The sequence below is a fragment of the Pristiophorus japonicus genome, chromosome 12, assembly GCF_044704955.1.
Source record: "Pristiophorus japonicus isolate sPriJap1 chromosome 12, sPriJap1.hap1, whole genome shotgun sequence".
Lineage (NCBI taxonomy): Eukaryota > Metazoa > Chordata > Chondrichthyes > Pristiophoridae > Pristiophorus > Pristiophorus japonicus.
In genome coordinates, this window is record NC_091988.1 from 29,133,804 (window position 1) to 29,155,823 (window position 22,020).

The following is a 22,020-nucleotide window of genomic DNA, read 5'->3' on the forward strand; positions in this document are numbered from 1 at the left end:
AGCAGCGAATACAGTATACTAAATTGAAAGAAGTACAAGTAAATTGCTGTTTCACCTGGAAGGAGTATTTGGGGCTTTGGACAGTGGGAAGGGAGGAAGTAAAAGGGCAGGTGTTGTAGCTCCTGCACTTGTACGGGAAGTTGCCATGGGAAGGGGAGGGGGTGCTGGGGGTGACTGCGGAATGGACCAGGGTGTCACCGAGGGAGCAGTCCCTTCGGAATGCTGAGGGGGGGCAGGGAGGGGAAGATGTGATTGGTGGTGGGATCATGCTGGAGATGGCGGAAGATGTTCCGTTGAACATGGAGGTTGGTGGGGTGAAAGGTGAGGACAAGGGGAACCCGGTCATGGAGGGGAAGGGGTGAGAGCAGAGGTGCGGGAAATAGAATGGACACGGTCGCGGGCCATGTTACCCATGATGGAGGGGAATCCTTGGTTGAGGACGAAGGACAACATATCAGAGGCATTAGTGTGGAAGTTGGCATCGTCAGAGCAGATGCAACGGAGATGGAGAAACTGGGAGAATGATGTGTAGACCTTACAGGATGCGGGGCGGGAGGAAGTGTAGTCCAGGTAGCTGTGGGAGTCTGTGGGCTTATAGTGAATGTTTGTCAATAGTCTATCCCCAGAAATGGAGACAGAGAAGTCGAGGAAGGGTAGGGAAGAGTCAGAGATGGACCATGTGAAGGTGAGGAAAGGATGGAAATTGGATACAAAGTCAATGAAATTAACTTTTATGATAGTCCAAGGGACTTAATTCCATTTTTGCAGTATTTTCTCAAGACTCTATGGACCTTCAGCGCTCTATGTAGCAGCCTAGCTAACAACTAGTTAAGTCTATCCAATAAATTTAGACATGCTAATAGAAGATTTCAAATATTAGAGCTCATGGGATACTGGCAGAAAGGTTACCTTCTATTTGCAGTGTGATTTGTCATCCTTGAAATATAAAGGTCACGTCATTCATCAGTAGTATAGTTCCACTATAGATACCATACTAATCATAATGGTCCAGAAATCGTGGCCTCCCCGGGTCCGTATCGAGTGTGTACGGAGTGTGTACGGACCCGGGAAGGCATCGCAAAAGCAGGTTTTCAGCGCACGATGCGCATGCGCTGAAAACCGGCTTTTCTGATCTATCAAGCTCCAGCTTGACAGATCCTCTGAATCTCGGGAGCGAGGACATTCGCACGGGCAAGATTGCGGTATTTACCCATATCTTGCCCAGCAAATGTTCTGAAAACTCTTGCGCCTGATAAAAGCAGGCACCTAGCCTACTTTTACACAAAAACATAATCAAATAAAATTTTTAAAACACATTTTATTGTTAAAAACCCTCCCCACTACGTTAAGTTTATTTTAAACCATAATTAAAAATTTTTTTTTTTTAAATCGGAAAAATATTTTTGTTATGACATAAATAACTAATTAAAATTAATGTTAAATATGTGGTGTATTTTTTCTATTTTTTATTAGTGTTTTGGGTGTTTGAGGGGGGGGGTTTCTCAATCATAATAATGAGAACTCCAACTTACGTAGCTCCCATTATTATGAATAAGAAAATACTTTACCTTGATTGGCTGCCCAGAGCCATGTGACTGCAGCTCCAGCTCTATGGATGTCCCGATGTGCACGCGCTCCGATGCGCAGTGAGTGAAGGCCTCAGGACCGGGATCTCTCGTGGGCGCAGCAGGAAGTGCACATCTTTTTTCCTTATTTCAGTCGATCGTCCACGAGAAGCAGCCGACCGGGATTTCTCGGCCAATAGTAATTTAATTACTCGCTCTGTTAGGTTTCAGTACCCAGGTGAATGTTTCAGTCCCCTACCATTGTCCAGAAATTATTTTGCAATTGATATAGATTCAGTTTTTCCAAAATATTTTCAAATTTAACTGTAATTTGTTTTCTATTTTATTAAATAGATATTTTCTTTATGTTTTACAGTGACTGGGGAAATATTTACAGTCCCCCCATCATTCTGCCCAGTGAACAGCTGAAAGATCGGAAAAATACCCTTTCACCCAGACAACCAGCTGTACTTCAGGATTTAAGTAGTAAGAGAATTTCATAATTCTTGTGCTCAATGATTTAGCAAAACAAATGGGTGTAATATGTGCATCGATGGAACAGAGTATGTCACATGGCAGGATGTATATAGTCATTCATTATAGGTTGCCCCTTCAGTGATAATTACTTAATGGATTACAAACAGGCGCTTATATCTGTTCATGTGTATCAAATCACTGGTTGGGATTTTTAAATATTATATATAATATAACATGATATCTACGTATTCTAAGAGTTTTAGTCACAAAATTTGTGAATTTCTATTAACCTTAAATAATTTATTAAAAAGGGATTGAAGGAAAGCATCTTGTTATGTTTGAGCAAGGGCTAAAAGTTTGGTTGCATAGCACCCATTGTTTGGGTGCTACGGGTGCCATTTTGGGTGCACACTTCTGGTGCAGGCTGCACTGAAGACGATTTTGATGAGGGCATTAGCATCGGCACTGGGAGCGTGCGGCAGATGTATGCAGAGTAAGCAAAGTTTGATGTCAACGCTGCCATTTTTGACCTCAACATTGGAGCTGACGCCCTCTCTTAACCTCCCATAGCTGAACATGCGTTCAGCAGCAGGAAGGATAACCCCCCCCCCACCACCACCAGTCCTATTTAAAGGGATCATCACCTACAAACAGGTTAATTGCTGATTGATTTCTAGTATCTGTTGCTGAGATTGTAGAAGTGTTTGGTGCTTTCCAGACTTCTTTAACGTTGCCTAAAGTCTACAAGGAGTGGTGTGGCACATACTGAAGGACTTGGTACTGACTTGCAAGGGGTTTGCTCAGATCAATTGCTCCCAGACATAGGTGCAATAATTTGTATCTCCCTTGACCTGCAGCATGACCGGGAGAATAAGCAGAGGCATCTCAGAGCAGTATAAGCTGCTAGAAGAGGCAGGAGGAGGACGAGGAGACGGGTTCTCAGCAGGACATTAGTGAACTTCTTCCAACACTACATTCAAGTCCTTGGGCAAACACTTTTGGCATTGACCTCTATGGCTATCGACTCCCACTGCCTTCGCAGTGTCTGTCTGGAGGGCCTTCTGGCCCCCTGTCGAACCAGGACCTCTCTCCTCTCCACCTCCTGCACTAAGGCCTCCAGTGCTGTGTCTGAGAACCTTGGAGCCCTCTCAGGCTTGTTGTGCCTGAATATTTCCCAGTTGAAACTGCCTTCTGGAATGACTTCCAGCACCTGGTCTCATCAAACTGCACCTCCACTTTAAGGTGTATGTGCAGGCCTGCTTCATGAAGTGCAGGCTAGCTTTAATTGTTAATAGCCTCGCACAAACTTGGGCCCCTTGCTGAGCGTACAGCCACTTAGCAGTGCGTTTAACACTTGCTGCACATCACTATCATTTAAATTAGCAGGCAGCACCAAGTTTGTTATTTATCAATGATAGCTTCCTTTGTATAGAGAATATTTACAAACCCCAGCAAAATATGAGGAAGAAAAAGTTTGAGTATGGGATTTAATTTTAATGAATTGCAAAATATTTCTCAATATTACCAATAAGTTTAGTTTCCTTCTGTAAATGTTAATAGATTTTTTTCATAAATAGTCACAGGAAAGAAACATAGGCCCAGAAATGTGGCTGCACATCTGAGCTTCCATTCAGGACATCTCAGCTGGCCTTGGAGGAGGCCTTGGAGGACTACCTCGAGCAGCTGTCGGCCGAGAGGGTCTGGCTGGAGACTGCAGCATCTCTGTGTTGGTTGCAACAATCTGGGCTGAGTTTCTGGCAAGGGAAGTATGTATGTTGTCCTTCTGAGAGAGGAGAGCAGGTGCCTCTCCCAAGGAGCCAAGGCCATGCACAGCCACAACAATGCACAGGAACATGACACCAATCCCGGACTGAATAGCTCAATTGCCCCTGCCTCTGGACTCAAGATCCACTGAGATGTGGTTGTAGTATGTACCCTCTCCATTGCAGCAACTCACCAAGGTTACCTCAACAGCACATCCTAGCCCTGGAACTTCTACCACTGAGAAAGACAAAAGCAGCAATGTCATGAGATCACCATCATCTCCAAGTTCCCCTCTGAGTCACACCCCATGTTGATTTGGACATATATTGCCATTGTTTCAACGTTGCTAGGTCAATATCCTGGAATTCCCTACCTAACATCATTTGTACCATTACTACAAAGACTGCAACAGTCCAAGGAATAGGCCCACCACCACCATCTTCTTAGGAAAACTAGAGATAGGCAATAAATGCAGTCTTGCCAATGGCACTCACTTCCCAAGAACAAATTAAACATCTGTATTTCGATCACTCTAAGCAAATTTAGCCAGGATTTTGGAGTACAGAAAAGAGCTGCCTCCAAACATCGAACCTGGTTCTGCCACTACATTACTTGACATTGTGACCCCTGGTCCTCCCTGACCTATTTAGTTCAAACAAATTGTCTACAAAGACACAAATCTAATCCCTTCATTATCTTATAAACCTCAATCAAATCTCCCTTAGTCTATGCTTCTATAGAGTTTAGAGACCCAACTCTTTGAGTCTACCTTGATAACTAAGATGCTTTAAACTGGGAATTAAACTCGCAGCCATCCTGCACCCTTTCCAAAGCCGCATTATCACCCATGAGTTGAGGAGGCCAAACTGGCCACAGTATTCGAACTGAGGCCTAACCAAGGACAACATAACATGCTTTGTTTTATCAGGGACTGTCCTGTAAATACAGCTTAGCACCTTATTTTCTCTAACTATTGTTTCACGGCATTGGTCATGAACCTTTAAAGATCTATGCACTAGATTACCCAGATCACTTTCTCCACCAACTTTAGGTTTTTTCCTTGAAGGGTGTATGGGCCCAAATTTCCTCAACCCCTTTTTTTGGCGCACTCTCCCGAGATGAGCTGACTTTGTGCGCTGGAAACGGCGCCGAAAAACTTACTCACCATTCTGGCTGCTCTGCTGTGTCCTGGCGCGGCGCTCCTCGTGGAGTGGGGGGGGCAGAGCTACAGCCCTGCGCCAAAAACAGTGCCGGCAGCTGCGCGCATGCACAGTAGAGCAGTCGCACATGCGCGGTAGCTCCGTCCCATGATTGTGATGATGATCTTTGCAGAACACGTCCAGCCCCTATCGCAGGCCAAATGGCCAACCGTACAGGCTGGCTGCTGAGGGCTGCAAGAAATAGGTTGGTGCGACAGAGTTTTGATCAGGGCGAGAGAGAGGGGGGAGAGGTTGGTCGTCTTTGACTGCAGTCTAGTGGTTTGGACCAAGGGTAGCTTGTCGTGTAGCAATGTTGCTTGCCATGCTGGGCTGGCTTTGCATTTGTTTGGTTGGGTGGCGGTCTTGTTATGTTAAAGAAGCACATATACAGTGACAGCCATGTGCTTAACCTACATCCCATCCTGTGTATCAATAAATAACCAGCAACATGCAGTTAGGTTGTATTACAAATAATTTACGTGTGAAGCTCTTTGAAGATATCGGTGTGCAAAGATGCTTAGAATCATAGTGCCGTGTGTTGCGCTGGACCTGTGGCCTTCCACACGTGGCCTGCCTGGTTCTAGCACACTTGCCGACTGTTGAGCGTGCGCCCAAGTCAGTCCGATCTCTGAACTCCTTTCAGGGCTTAATGGAGTCGTCTGCGGTCCCTCACGCCTCTGCCCGGTTTCAGGCTACCGTTTTAAGCCTGACCAAAAACGCGAAAAATAGGCAAAAAGGGAAAAAATTCCCACCCGAAAAGGGTTGAAAGTCGGTGGGGCGGCAGCCGCGTTCTCCCTCCCCTATCCCAGGCCGAAGGGACTTCCACACGGTCAGCCGCTGACGAGTTTAGTTGAAGGTAGGATTTACTTCAGCTCCTTAGTGGTTAATTTAATTATTTACTTCAGTTCTTAAGTTTTTATTGAATGGTTGGTTATTACTTTTTGTGCTTTGTTTGGTGCTTGGTGGTGCTTTAAATGTTGTTACTTGCGCCGATTCCTTAACTGTAAGTAAGGTCTTTCTGTGCGGACAAAAGTGGACACATACGCTGCCCTAAGTTAGTTTAGTACAACTTTTTTCTGACCAAATTGGCATAAATGGTGTAAGTGGCTGGGAATGCCCCCTTTTGAAAAAAAAACTGACCTAACAAAAAACCTAACTAACTCACTTACACTGGCGCAAATTAAATGGTCATATTTGCAGCTAAAAAGATACACCAGAAAAATCAAGTTACACCAAAAAAACGGTGCAACTCATGATGAAATTTGGGCCCCAAATATGTACAGCATTCACCCTGCCCACATGCACCACATTGCACTTTTTAAAATTAAACATCATTTGCCAGTCACTGGCCCAATCCTTCAGCACATCCAAGTCTCCTTATAACAATCAAGCATCGTCTAAAGTTCGGACTCTCGCGCATATCTTGGTATCATCTGCAAACTTGCAAATCATTCTCCTCACACCTGTATCTAGATCCCGAATGTAAATAGTAACTGTCCAAACAACGATATCTGTAGGACACCATTGGTGACCGGTCTCCAAGCAGATCCAAATCCATCGACAACCATTTTCTCCCTACAGGCTTTCAGCCAGTTTTCAACGATATTTCAACACAAATTCCTAAATTTATACCCTCCCCATTTAGTTTGCGAACTACTGCTAACTCTTAGAGTCAGTTAGACCCCTTTCTTCTATTCATTATTGTGTATATCATCCTAATATAATTAGATTAAACTAAATGATTTCTTGGAAATGTGTGACACCACTATTGAGTAACGAGACGAAGTTTGAAAATTATTGATTTCTAAAACAATCTAAATAATTCATTGAACTGTTGAATCAGGTTATGAATTACCATACAAAACCAATTATATTATTTGTGCAATTAAAATGCAACTCTAGATGTGAAATAGAAAAATTGACTTGAGTCTGCTGACCATTTATCTTTCATGGTCAGCATCACACTTAATATACAATATTCTTCCACAAATTTCATAATCTTTAAATCAAATTGCTGTGATTATCAACATCTGTGATAAATGTAAATTTAAAGCATAATTTTTTTTAAATAGTCCTTTCTCAACAGAGCAGAAGTTTTTTTTTAATATTAAATGACTTTTGCATCTGTATGAACATTCTCTATTCTGGCCAGTGAAGTTTCTGACCAAAATGTAGTTGGAATCCATGGGACCGAAATTCATCACCTCACCACCTGCTGCCGCCCACTGCCACCGACATTCCTCTGGAAGATCCGCTCAGTGCCACTTTGGAGATGGCCTAGAGCGGGTGCGAGGGGAGAGCCGCTGGGAGCCGCCCGCTGACGTCAGTGGACAGCCGAGTGGTGCAACTGAGCTCCCGCCCGACGAGCTCCCAGATTCCTGCAGGCGGGAGTCGGCGGGACTCGGCGGCAGAACGGGGTGGACCACTGTGTGGAGGCTAGTCTTGTCTCCGATGGTGAGTATGAAGAACTGAAAAAAAGGTAAGTGAACATTTTAATATTTTTTTTCAACAGCGACTTACCTGCAAGGGGTCCCCTGGAGGTCTTCCGATAGTTTTTTTATTTTTTACTGTTTTTTTTTCAGGTCTTTGACCCTCCTTCGGCCCGACTCCATCCTTGGTGGCACTTGGGCGGCAAGCGCCTCTGCCGCCGAGAATGAGACCTCCCACCTCTGCCGCCAACATTGGCGGCATACGTCGTCCATTTGCCGCCCGCCGACCTTCGAGGGACCTCGGCCATGAATATCCCGCCCAAAGTACCATCCGGTACTTCGCCGGCAATCGGCGGCACTTTGGGCGACACTTAGGCGGGCTGAGGCCTTGATGAAAATCGGTCCCCATGAGTTGGAATGAGAAATGCCATTTGGCCCATTAGCTCATTTGAGTTGTGAGTTTGTGCTTTGAATTCTCTATTTCAAATATCTTTTTGTATTGACATTTCAGCCCTGGTACAGCCAGTTCCCTCTTGAACTATTCAACACATTCTGCATTCACTGGAGTTGGTGACGAGCATATTCTGCAAATCCGTACAAAGTATGAATAAGTTTGACCTTAACTCAAATTTATGTCAATTAAAGAACAGAGGGTACAAGAGGCGGCCATTCAATCATCAAATTCAATAAAGCTCACCCATGCCTCTTTTCACCATGGGAGGAAATGTCTACTTATGCACAAAACACATCATAATACACATAAGTAACTGTTAGTTTAGACCATTCTGACGAAAGGTCATCAACCTGAAATGTTAACCTTGTATTTCTTTCTACACATGTTGCCTGACCTGCTGTGTGTTTTCAGCATTATCTGTTCGAATTATAGAAGATTTCCACTGTTAGCTATTTATAATAAAATTATACATGAATATATGAAGAACGTATTTAAGATTTTACTATGAATAGTAACAACCAGTGCCCCCCATGCCTCCCCATGTCACTCAATCCTTTCTCACTGCAGAGATGTATTTAACGGACTCTTGGACCCAATTATACTGCCCACTTCAATGATCTTCTGTGGTAGCTTGTTCTACAAAGCTGTGTGGATCCAGTGGTGGTTGTTTTGGATCTGATTGCTGATAGCTACTTTAAATTTTACATTTATAGAAATATGAAGTACTGAAATACCTGACTGAAGACAACTGTCAGCTTTAGAAACATAGAAACATAAAAAATAGGAGCAGTAGTAGGCCATTCGGTCCTTCGAGTCTGCACCGCCATTCAATATGATCATGGCTGATCCTCTATCTCAACACCATATTCCCGCTTTTTCAACATACCCCTTGATGTCTTTTGTTTCTAGAAATCTATCTATCTCCCTCTTAAATATATTCAGTGACTTGGCCTCCACTGCCTTCTGTGGTAGAGAATTCCACCCTCTGAGTGAAAAAATTTCTCCTCATCTCGGTCTGAAATTTCCTACCCTGTATCCTGAGACTGTGACCCCTTGTTCTAGACCTCCCAGCCAGGGGAAACATCCTCCCCGCATCCAGTCTATCCATCCAACCGAGTCAGAATTTTATACGTTTCAATGAGAACCCCTCTCATTCTTCTAAACTCTAGTGAATACAGGCCTAGTTGACCCAATCTCTCCTCATACAACAGTCCTGCCATCCAGGAATCAGTCTGATGAACCTTCGCTGCACTCCTTCTATGGCAAGTATATCCTTTCTTAGGTAAGGAGACCAAAACTGCACACAATACTCCAGGTGCGGTCTCACCAAGGCCCTGTATAGCTGCAGTAAGACATTCTTGCTCCTGTACTCAAATCCTCTTGCAATGAAGGCCAACATACCATTTGCCTTCCTAACTGCTTGCTGCACCTGCATGTTTGCTTTCAATGACTGGTGTACAAGGACACCCAGGTCCCTTTGTACGTCGACACTTCCCAAGCCATCACCATTTAAATAATATTTTGTTCTTATATTTTTCCTACCAAAGTGGATAACACCACATTTATCCACGTTATAGTGCATCTGCTATGTATTTGCCCACTCACTCAACCTATCTAAATCGCCTTGCAGCGTCTTTGCATCCTCCTCACAACTCACAATCCCACCTAGTTTTGTGTCGCCAGCAAACTTGGAAATATTACATTTGGTTCCCTCACCCAAATCATTTATATATATTGTGAATAGCTGGGGCCCAAGCACTGATCCCTGTGGTACCCCACTAGTCACTGCCGGCCACCCCTAAAAAGACCCGTTTATTCCTACTCTCTGTTTCCTATCAGTTAACCAATTTTCAATCCATGCCAATACATTACCCTCAATCTTATGTGCTTTAATTTTGCACTCTAACCTCTTATGTGGGACTTTGTCAAAGGCCTTCTCAAAATCCAAATACATCCACTGGTTCTCCCTTATCTAGTTTATCAGTTACATCTTCAAAAAACTCTAGTAGGTTTGTCAAACATGATTTTCCTTTCATAAATCCATGTTGACTTTGTTTAATCCCGTTGATATTATCTAAGTGTGCCGTTATCACATCCTTTATAATAAACTCCAGCATTTTCTCTTCTACTGATGTCAGGCTATAACCGGTCTGTAGTTCCCCATTTTCTCTCTCCCTCCTTTTTTAAATAGTAGGGTTACATTTTCCACCATCCAATCTGCAGGAACCGTTCCATAATCTATAGAATTTTGGAAGATGACAACCAATTCATCCACTATTTCCATGGCTACCTCTTTTAGTACTCTGGGGATTTATCTGCCTTCACTCCCATTAGTTTCTCCAGCACTATTTTCTTACTAATTATCATTTCCTTTAATTCCTCTTACTCACTAGACCCTTGGTTCCCTCGCATTTCTGGGAATTTTTTTGTGTCCTCTTCCGTGAAGACAGAACTGAAGTATTTATTTAATTTTTTTGCCATTTTCTTGTGCCCCATTACAAATTCTCCTGTTTCTGTCTGTAAAGGACCTACATTTGTCTCCACTAATCTTTTTCTTTTTAAGTACTTGTAGAAACTTTTGCAGTCAGTTTTTATGTTCCTTGCAAGTTTACTCTCATACTCTATTTTCCCCCTCTTAATCAATCTCTTGGTCCGTTTTTGCTGAATTCTAAACTGCCCCCAATCCTTAGGCTTGCTACTTTTTCTGGCAACTTTGTATAACTCTTCTTTGGATCCAATACTTTCCTTAATTTATTTTGTTAGCCATGGTTGGGCCACTTTTCCTTTTGTGTTTTTATGCCAGAAAGGAATGTATAACTGTTGCAATTCATGCATTCGTTCCTTAAATATTAGCCATTGCCTATCCACCATCATGCCTTTTAATGAATCTTCCCAATCTATCATAGCCAATTTATTTTTCATACCTTCGTAGTTCCTTTGTTTAGATTTAGGACCCTAGTTTCAGATTGGACTACTTCGCTTTCCATCTTAATAAGAAATTCAATCATGTTATGGTCACTCTTCCCTAAAGAACCCCGCACAACAAGACTGTTAATTAACCTCTTCTCATTGCACAATACCCAATCTAGGATAGCCTGTTCCCTGGTAGGCTCCTCAACATACTGGTCTAAAAAACCATCTTGTACACACTCCAGGAATTCATCTGCCACAGTATTATTACCAATTTGGTTTGGCCAGTCTATATGTAGATTAAAGTCACCTACGATTGCTGTAGAATCCTTGCTACATGCATCTCTAATTTCCTGTTGGATGCCGTCCCCTACACCACCACTACTGTTTGGAAGCCTATAGACAACTCCCACCAATGTTTTCTGCCCCTTGGTGCTCCTTAGCTCCACCCAAACTGATTCTACATCTTGATTTTCTGAGCCAATATCCTTTCTCACTATTGCTCTGATTTCATCCTTTACTAACAACGCCAACCACCCCCGTTTTCTTTTTACATGTCCTTCCGAAAGATCGAATATCTTTGGATATTCAGTTCCCAACCCTGGTCATCCTGCAACCATGTCTCCGTAATTGCAACTATATCGTATCCGTTTACATCTATTTGCGCTGTTAATTCGTCTACCTTATTACAGATGCTTCATGCAGTCAGATACAATGCTTTTAAATTTGTCTTTTTAACATTATTAGACATCTTAACATTATTTTGTACTATAGCCCTACTTGTCTTATCGCCATTTTTTCTTACCTGGACCCTATTTGCCAGTGCACTCTTTTGTTTGTACGCCCTGTTCCTTCCTGATATAATCTGGTTATCCTTACCACAATCACTTTCCTGCACTGTTTCCTTTTCTTTTCTCTTTAGCATTCTAGATTGCTCTCTACTGCGACCGTCTTCTGGCCCCCTTTATTTAGTTTAAAGCCCTATCTACCTCCCTTGTTATTCGGTTCGCTAGAACTCTGGTCCCAGCATATTTCAGGTGTAGTCCGTCCCCACGGAACAGCTCTCTCTCTCCCGAGTATTGGTTCCAGTGCCCATGAATCGAAACCCACTTCTCCCACACCAACTTCTGAGCCACGCATTCATTTCCTGATTCTATTGACCCTATGCCAATTTGCTCGTGGCTCAGATAATAATACAGAGATTATTACCTTTGTGGTTCTGCTTTTCAATTTAGTCCCTAACTGTTCAAACTCTCTCAGCAGAACCTCTTTCTTAGTCCTACCTATGTCATTAGTACCTACGTGTACCACTACAACTGGATCCTCCCCCTCCCACTCCAAGTTCTTCTCCAGCCCGGAGGAGATGTCCTTTACCCTGGCACCGGGTAGGCAACACAGCCTTCGGGATGCACGCTCTTGGCTGCAGAGAACCCTATCTATCGCCCTAACTATACTGTCCCCTACTACAACCACCTGCCTCTTTACTCCCCCCACTTGAATGGCTTTCTGAACCATAGTGCCTTGGTCAGTCTGCTCATCTACCCCGCAGTCTGCACACTTGTCCTCAAGGGTTGCAAGAACCTTAAATCTATTGGACAAGTGCAGGGACTGAGGCTCCTGCAATACTACCTCCTGGATCCCTTACCTGTTTCACTCACAGTCACACCCTCCTGTCCCTGACCACGTGTCAATTCTAAAGTATTTAATCTTGAGAGTGTAAAGGTTCTAAACTAATAGTTACTTTTCCGTATTGTATTGAATTGTATTTTGTGTATGTTAAAATCTAATTTATTTACATTACTGTAAAGAGACGTTGCTTCTTTAAATAACCACAGTTAAAAGGTCCAGGAAAACAAATAACAAAACTAATATTTGATAGTAATGATTACATTCTGAACGTTTGCTGTGCATAGTTCATGGTTCTTTGTTCCTGATTTTTGGAGGAGTAACAGGTACTTACAAAGAAGACTCGCATTTTACATTGACATTACAACTTTTCAGGCGGTTAAGAAACAATGGCCCCGAAATTGGTGGCCTTGCCGCCAACTGCCGCCGGTCTCCCCTCTGTGCCAGTTTCCACTCGGGCTGTAGCCGGCGGGAGGGGAACTGCCCGCTGATGGCCTCTTGCGGCCAAGTAGTGCAAGTGTCCTCCCACCCACCGAGCTGCCAGTTTGGTGCGAGCGGGAGTCGGTGGCAGCAGGGGGAAGGACTGCTGCGTGGAGGCAGGTCTAACCCCGACAGTAAGTACAAAGACCTGTTAAAAAAAAAATGTTAGTGAACTTTTTCTAATTTTTCTTTTACAGCGTCTTACCTGTATGAGCTACCCTGAATGTATTCCGGTGGGTTTTTTTTTTGGTGATGATTTTCATTTTCAGGTCTTCCATCCTCCCTGGATCCGACTCCATCCTCGGCAGCACTTGCGTGGCAAACGCATTTGCCACCGAGATTGAGAGCTGCCGCCCAGATTGATGGTGTAAGGCGTTATTTGGTGACCAGGCAGTACTGCCACCTCTTTTAGAGGAATCTTCCTGGTAAAGTACTGTCCGGTCCTTTGGGCCGACTTTGGCCTTCAACAATTTCGGGTCCAATAAACATTGCATCACTGGACCTAATTTTTGAAGTTTACTGTAACTTGAAGTGAAATGGTTTAGAGATCCCTAATAATCATCTGTGTTATTTTGTAGAGCATTTTGAATCATACATACAATCATACAATAAATAGTACACACAGAAGGAGGCCATTCGGTCTATGGAGTCTGCGCTGGCTCTTTCAAAGAGCAATCCAATTAATCCCACTCCCTCTCTTTTTCCCCTTATTCCTGCATTTTTGCTTTTTCAAGTATTTATCCAATTTATTCTTTTGTTCTTTTTGAAATTTGCTAATGACACAAAAGTACCATTTTTGGCAAACAACGAGGATGACTGGCCATGACTTCCTCAGGAAGACAGACAGGTTACTGGAATGGACAGATGAAATTTAATGTGGATAAATGTAAAGTAATACATTTTGGGATAAAAAGGGAATGGGGATTCCACTGTAGGATGTGGTTGAAAAGAAAAACCTAGGGGTTCAAATACATGATTTCCTGAAAGTGTGAGCGCAGGTAGATCAAGCCAGAAAGGGCAATCATAGAATCATAGAATGATTACAGCACAGAAGAAAGTCATTCAGTCCATCAAGCCCATGCTGGCTCTCTGCAAGAGCATTTCAGTGAGTCCCCGTAGCCCAGCAATTTGTTTTCCTTCAGGTACTTATCCAATTCCCTTTTTAAAGCTATGATTGAATCTGCCTCTACCACCCTCTCAGGCAGTGCATTCCAAATCTTAACCACGCTGCGTAAAAAAGTTTTCCCTCACCTTTAGTTCTTTTGCCAATCACTTTAAATCTGTGTCCTCTGGTTCGCGACCCTACTGCCAATGAGAACAGTTTATCTCTATCTACTCTGTCTAGAGCTCTCATGACTTTGAACATCATGATTATGTTCTTTTCTATATCCGGTAAATGCTAAAACAGCATATATGAACACCAACCATAATTTATTATAGGGGCATCTTGGTGGCATAATTCATTTGTGTATTTGTGCTCCGGCTGGAAATTCTGAGATCAAGTGATTTCAGGATATTTGCATAATGGTAGAAGCTGATTGTATCCAAAATGTCAGTTATTGGGAGGGAATGCAAATCAATCGACTTTATCTTATGTTGCTCTTCAGCTTCCTCCAATAGCTCGTGAAAGCCAAGGAGATACATTCAAGATGTTTTTACATTCAAGATTGGCCTAGAAATTGCGGTCGGAGGCTTCCCACAGGTGGATGCCTCAGACCGCAAAAGAAATTACGAAAATACTTGGTGGTCCCGGAGGAATGAACACTTCCACTCCAAGGCCTAGCACTGAGGTTCACGCATCCCAGGAGTGTACGCGTATCCTGGGATCGCGTGGGCCGGACCACCAATCGAAATGAAGTATTTTCTCATTGATAGTAATGGGAGCTCCGATTGTACGAAGCTCCCATTACTATGAATGGAAATACCCTCCAAAACAAAGAAAACACAATACATAAATTTAAAAAACACCTCACTTATTTAAAATTAATTGAAATTGAATTAAATTTCATGTTTTAGAGATTTTTTTATTGTTTAGAATTTTTTAAAATACAGGTACAACACCTGAAATCTGGCAACCTCGGGAGTGAGTCTGTGCCGGTTTTTGGGTTTTGCCGGATTTCGGACAAGAAAATCAATAATCTGAAATCTGGCAACCTCGGGACCGAATCCGTGCCGGTTTTTGGGTTTTGCCGGAATCGGACCTCGCTGTTGGCGCCCGCCGATCCTCCGCTCCTCACCACCCGCCGATTCCCGCCGCTTCTCCTCCTCACCAGCCGGCGATCCTCCGCTCCTCAGTGCCCGCCGATTCTTGCCGCCTGCGGCCGCCTGGCACAACATTTTTTTTACCGGTTTTCTGATTCCTTGCCACCCGATGTCGCCATCTTGGCCGCCTCAAAAGTGTCCGGTTTTCGGACAATTCCGGTTTTCGGAATTCTGGATTCAGGACGTTGTACCTGTATGTTTTAATAGTGTTATAAAATAAACTTACCTTAATGGACAAGGTTTTTTAATATAAAGATTAGTCATAAAATTTATTTTTTCTATCTTTTAAAACTCTTAAAAACAAGCTTTGCATCTATTTTTAAGGACATTCGATGGGCAGGAATTGGGCAAATAGCCCAAATCTCCGCCCGCTGAGGCCCTTTACTTTTGCATTCGTACGATCTGTCAAAAGAAATTTTAACAGATCACAAGTGCCGGGTTTAGGCGCATGCACACATCGCACACACCCGGAAAGGACGCATATTAACGCATTTTAATGGCGTTAACCCATGGTTTAGAGTCAGCATTAAAATAGCACTAACTGGAAAGCCAAGGCTCTGGAGTCCAGAGTGTGAAGTCCAGGAATCTGTGAATAGGATGAAATGTGCTGAAAATTACTAATATTTTTCTTAACAGCATCATCCATTTTAGAATTGGAGTTTACCTTTTTTTAAAGCCCAATATTTCATCTCAAAACTGTAACATTATTACCAGAATCCTGCAAATTAAGAATGGTTAAGCAGTGATTCATGGCATTTGGTTGGACATAGGTACACAACTGAAAAATGTTAATTTTAAGATGAAAATGACTTTTTTTAAGATACATCTACACCACTGGTGCATCAGCTCTAAGCAATTGCAATTTAAAAACAATGCTAAACAAGCAATATAAATCCAGGTTAAGATCAAGGGTGAAGTGGAATGAGACTTTCTGAATGGAGTACTTTCACACCACTTTAGTTTGGTATGTAAATGCATCATCATCAATCGAGGAAAACTTGCTTCCACTCTTAACATGAGTTCTTAGGTGGCTGTACAGTCCAATACGAGAGCCACAATCCCCGTCACAGGTGGGACAGATAGACGTTGAGGGAAGGGGTGGGTGGGACTGGTTTGCCGCACGCTCTTTCCGCTTGCCTGCGCTTGTTTTCTGCATGCTCTCAGCGACAAGTCTCGAGGTGCTCAGTGCCCTCCCGGATGCACTTCCTCCACTTAGGGCGGTCTTTGGCCAGGGACTCCCAGGTGACAGTGGGGATGTTGCACTTTATCAGGATGGCTTTGAGAGTGTCCTTGTAACATTTCCGCTGCCCACCTTTGGCTTGTTTGCCACGAAGGAGCTCCGAGTAGAGCGCTTGCTTTGGGAGTCTTGCCTCTGGCATGCAAACGATGTGGCCTGCCCAGCGGATGTAAATGCATTGCATTGTCAAATCTGGTTGAATCCCTATACATTTCATAATCCTACCTGTCTTTAATTTAAATGTTTGGAAAGGGAGAATTTTCTCCTCCCCGCACTGTAAACATTTACATTTCCAGCTGTTGAGGAGATAGCCCTGCACATGAATGTATCTGGGCATGTCTCGAGCTAAACAGGACAATGAAGTTCCAGACAGGTAGGTGGGGGCCAGAAACGTATGCAAGGTTCTGCCTGACTGGAAATTGAACTTTAGCGATTGGTCTCAACATCAACAACTGCAATGTAAATGTAATTGTGGAAGAACTCCAATTTGTCACTACAATTTTAAAAGTTTACCATATAAATCAATATAAATTATATGGTACAATCTCACTGCAGATTGAGTTTCATGGCACAGCAACATTTTACTTTATTCCTATCTTACCTATCAACGATTTTATCTTGATTTGACCTGTTCAAATTGGAAATGTAGGAATTCATCAAGCAACTTAAAAAAACGTTTTTAAAAGAATAACAAATTATAAAAATGTGTTTCAAGACTACAGTGTAGCTCAGGGTTCCGATGATATTCCTAATTAGCTCAGTTTACTGAAGTGGCCGATGCTATTTTAGCCCCTCAATTTATTACTGCCTTGTAACATAATTCTATTTATTAACCTTTGTATAATCTTTATTTGAAGTGCATTTTCTATCATAAAAGGATTTTACTCGCCCAAGTTAAAGCTCCGTGAACTCCTGATATGAAGTGCTCGGCCAACCCCACATGTTGGTAATAACAATGTGTCTCTACCTATAGGTACTGCACAAACAGGCATTGAAGGTTGAATCTCAAAAGTATTAGAAAAAAAAGAACAATCGACTTAGTAAATTTAGTTTTGATGAATTGTCAGCATTTGCGGTACTAGGCAGAAAATATGCAGCATTTTATTGTTTTTCATGCAAATGAGCGAATCTGCTATGACTCCTGCATTATTCAACACACTTGGTGTCTTGGCCCAAAATGTAAAAAGAACTACAAAATGCAGAGGAAGACATTTTAGCTCGAGAACAGAATGTTTTCACTTGTGCCTCATAATCCTTTTGTGTTCTATTTGATAGATGACACCGCCAGTAATACTGAAGATCAGGATGAAGTACTGGATCTGTTGTATGATCCCTGTTTGAATTGTTACTTTGATCCAAAAACAGGAAAATACTATGAACTGGCATGAGTTGAAGATTGAGGCCTTTGAAGCAACACTGTTGCATGGCAACTGCTTGGATTTTTCTAAGACTGCAAGAGCATATTGTTTCAAAGAAAACTCTGGCAGTCATTATAAAAAATGAATGCTTCAATCCAAAAGAAAGCTGAATGATGTATAAATGAATGTATTCATCATCTGAGGTCTGCAGCAGCATTTCAGCACAAAAAAGTAAACAGATTACGCTTCTTTTCAATTACCCAACATTGTAACTGGACAGATTCCACAGTTCCATATGTTTCTTTTACTAAATGTGTTCTCAAAAGCAGTTATGTTTATGCATGCATGTGCCATGTAATATGAACCATGTCTTATTTTGAAACCTATGAAATATAATTAGCACTTAAGGTACTGCATTATAAGTAAACTTGTCAAATTTAAAAATGAACTTCTAAGATATTATTACTAGGGACAGAGAACATTGAATCTTGTGTTTACAGTTGGTCAAACTCACATCGATACAGTCCATACATTGAATAAAGTACCTAACGTGGATTTTATGCTGTACTGGAGGGTGGTAACCTGAAATATATACGCATATGAAAAATTGAGGATAACCTGCTGAACATTGAGTACTTAAGGTTAATTCATAAATATCTCAGCAAAATCTAATGTTTTGTGAATTGTGACGGTTCTTGAATCTATATTTTACATCACTTTTTAAAGGCGAACTTAAAGTTGTCAAAACATAAATTGAAGCAAGAGAAGTTTCCTCTAGATGGCGAAGTGTAAAATTAATTGGTGTTAATAATTACTTATATTTAGAAAGGGCCCACAAAGGAACTGGGTGGTGCATTGAACTGGAAGACTGCCCCAGTTTTCCTCCTCAAGCTTAGTGGGTAAATACATCCGAAGAGTAACTTCAGCCAAGGTTCCATCTCTAGTCCAGTAACCCCTGCTGAAAACCTTCCATATGTAAATGTAGGGGCTGAGAAACTGGCTTAATGCTGGAAACCGTTACAAAATGGGCATCGACAAGTGAACGAGCTTCCAAAGACATCTCCTGAGGCCCACTCAAAATTGGGCCTTCAGCCTTATCTGCATAAAATCAGCATGCTGCAGACACCAATTGGGTGCCTCGGTGCAGCTCACTGGTCGGAGCTTGATGAAATTTGGCTGACAATGATGCCAAGCTATGTCCTAGAGGGAGAGGTGAATTGGAGAGGGCAAGCCCTGGCCGACAGCTTCTCCAGGCTCCACAAAAATTAAACTATAAAAAAGTTCACTTCCCTATTTGTGGGCAGCCTCCAGCAGTGCCTTTAAGAACTGCTGGTTAGGGCGGTGAAGACCCGGATTAACTGGGTCCCAAAACAGGCACAAGAACCCTAATTTGCAAATCCAAGGTGCCTAGTTCTTGATTTAGGTGGCCATCCTCGACACTTGGAAGTCACCTGCCTCATAAAGCTTCTGCTGCACTACCCAACATTGCACCTAACACCAGTGTCAGGGAAGCAAGCCTCACCATATCAGTACTATCTTTCCACATCTTATAACAGCCATTACTGTGATCTTAAGTAAGGCAGCCAATTTAAATATGGATTTGTGCAGAAATTTGAGCTACTTTCTGCTGTGAGCACTGGCAATGAACACTGATTCAGGGCTGTCTAAACTCATTTCACTCAGGAACCTTACAGCCCAGAGAAGATAATTTTCTAATCAGTCTAAATTAGAACTGAACTCGAGGCCCAGAGGTGGAAGGAAAGTGCTTTTCCTCCAATTTTCCTCCCTTCTCCTGAAAGCACTTACTTAGACTGGTATAGAATTCCGTGGTTGCAATTCTTCAGTTGTGAACCCAAACAGTATTAGCATGTGTTCTGTGACTGACATTGATCCTGTTGTTACCCTGGAAGACAAATTGGAGCTTATCATGCCCACTTTTTGGGCGAAAAAGAGATGGGGTGAGGCAAATTTTTCTTCGGGAGGTGCGCTGCCTGTCAAATTGGACAGCAGACTAGCTGCAAAAGTTAAATACACCTTCATTGTCTTCCACTGATTGATATCCCTCATGTTGTTTTAATTTTTTTCTCCTTCATAGCCACTCACTGGTAAGAAATATAACTTTTTATTGAAATTATGAGATCTATAAATGAGTTTGTTAGAATGTCTATCTCACTGAATTCCCTTGCTTAGTAATTGCACTGTGGAAAAGCACTGATTGAAGCCATGTACTTTGGATTCGAGGGTGAATGATTTAGAACTGCATTAGTCCACCTACTTGTTGTGACCAGTTGAGAGAAATGAATTCATGCGTCTCATCTAACTTCACAGCCAGAGGCCTGGGAGTAGGTCATTTGCCAAAGCTCTCAGCTCCAATTAGTGTGTAGCTTATAGAAACCACAGAACAATGAGAAATATTAAGACTCTTCTTCTATCATGTCAAAAAAATATCATTTATATAATGAAAGTATTGTTTTGATTTTTCATATTGTTAATACATTTTCATGTATATTTTATAGTTGTCAGCATTTGGCCTGACTGACATGCTTAGCAGGAAGCCTACTTGTAGGCATAGACGGTTCAGTTGCCAGCCATTAGCAGATATGTTAAGTGTATAATGGAATGACTTGTGCCCATGCTGAAGAGTTATGCCTCCTTTCAGCCATTCAGTTCTTATTGGTATGTGTACATGCTGTGCAACCCCACAGCTCTTTTATAAATGTCTTTTTTGTCTTTATAACCTTTCCACTTCATATATTTCAACTCTTTCAACTTCCTTTGAACAAATTCAGAATTTAATATTCTGTTATTGTGTTAATAACTTATGTCTTCTTCCTCGGTATATTTTTTAATTTGGCTTCCTTTCTATCTGTGTATTTGTTCATCCTTCCTCTCTTGGTACAAAATGGCCTCCAGAAGGCAAAGCAGTCGTGTTATAAAGGAATGCCTTTTAATACAGAGTTAAGTGGCCTGTAGAGCCACCTGGAAGATTGCATTTATTTTACCACTTAAGCTTTATCCTTGTAATGCTCCACTTATTTCATGGTGATGTACTGAAACCAAATATTTCTACAATTGGGTAAATTCAGTGCTATTAAAGAGTAGACCTACTGACGTCACAGCTGACATTTTGTATGATTTGCTGCAGGAAATCTGAAAAATAATTTGTGTTGAAAATGCTTCCCAGTGTGGTTTCATGTAGTTTTGATTTATGATTTGAAATTAGAAGTTTTACTATTGTAATCTGTTTTTTATAGTTCCTGGGGGAAAGTATAATCTAATGATTATAGTATTCAATAAAGTCTTTTTATCTTTGTTAAAACGTGTTAACGTTTTCTCTATGTTTAGGGAAGGGTGGTTAGGACTTAGTATTGCTATGGATTTTGCTATGTATGTAAACACTACCAATGTGTAAGACTTGCCACCAGGGGGCGCACCTGTGGGAGATCCAAGGGTCACCTGCACACCCTGGGCAAGCAGGTATAAAAGGCAGACTACCATGCTGCCTCTTCACTCTGGAGTTACAATAAAGAGACCAAGGTTACAGCAGTTTGAGCTTAAATGTACAGTCTTGTGGAGTTATTCTAAACATAACAATTGGTGACGAGTAACAGATCACGAACTTTCACGCAGTTATGGCTGCCGTTGGTATTCTTGAGAGATTTATCAAGGGTGATGATTGGGAAGCCTTCGTTGAGCGTCTTGACCAGTACTTCGTGGCCAACGAGCTGGAAAAGGAAGAAACCGCGGTCAGGCGTGGGGCGATTCTCCTCACTGTTTGCAGGTCCACGATATATGGCCTCATCAAAAATCTGCTAGCACCGACAAAACCAACAGAGAAGACATATGAAGAGCTGTGCACGCTGGTTCAGGAACACCTCAAGGCGAAGGAGAGCATCTTGATGACCAGGTATCGCTTTTATACGCACCATTGCTCCGAGGGCCAGAATGTGGCGAGCTATGTCGCCGACCTAAGATGCCTTGCGGGACTGTGTGTATTTGCTGGATTTTGTGGGGAAGTGTTGTGGGACTTTTCGTGCTTGGAATCGGCCACGAGGTCATTCTTCACAAACTGCTGTCTGCCGAATCCCTAGATCTGAGCAAGGCCATTACAATAGCCCAAGCTTTTATGTCCACGAATGATAACACTAAACAGACATCATTGCAGCATCGGAACTCACTGGCAAGTACTGTGCATAAAATAATGCCTTCAACAGGCAGAATTGTACATGGCAGAGCCTACATGCCCGCAGAGACCAGAC

General features: G+C 42.3%; 1 protein-coding gene across 3 annotated transcripts in view; it reads left to right on the top strand.

The window, feature by feature from the left end:
• The window catches only part of cfap20dc (CFAP20 domain containing), a 635,198-nt gene extending 616,765 nt beyond the window's left edge, over positions 1 to 18,433 (top strand). For 2 of the 3 annotated variants that reach the window (XM_070895235.1, XM_070895233.1), the window contains exons 16-17: positions 1,942 to 2,051; positions 17,679 to 18,433. In XM_070895235.1, the coding sequence (XP_070751336.1) occupies positions 1,942 to 2,051; positions 17,679 to 17,791 (223 nt within the window). In that variant the 3' untranslated portion in view covers positions 17,792 to 18,433. Of the gene's footprint in view, positions 1 to 1,941; positions 2,052 to 17,678 lie in introns of those variants that run through there. The other variant, XM_070895234.1, reaches the window with a different exon arrangement.
• The last annotated feature ends 3,587 nt before the right edge of the window (positions 18,434 to 22,020 follow it).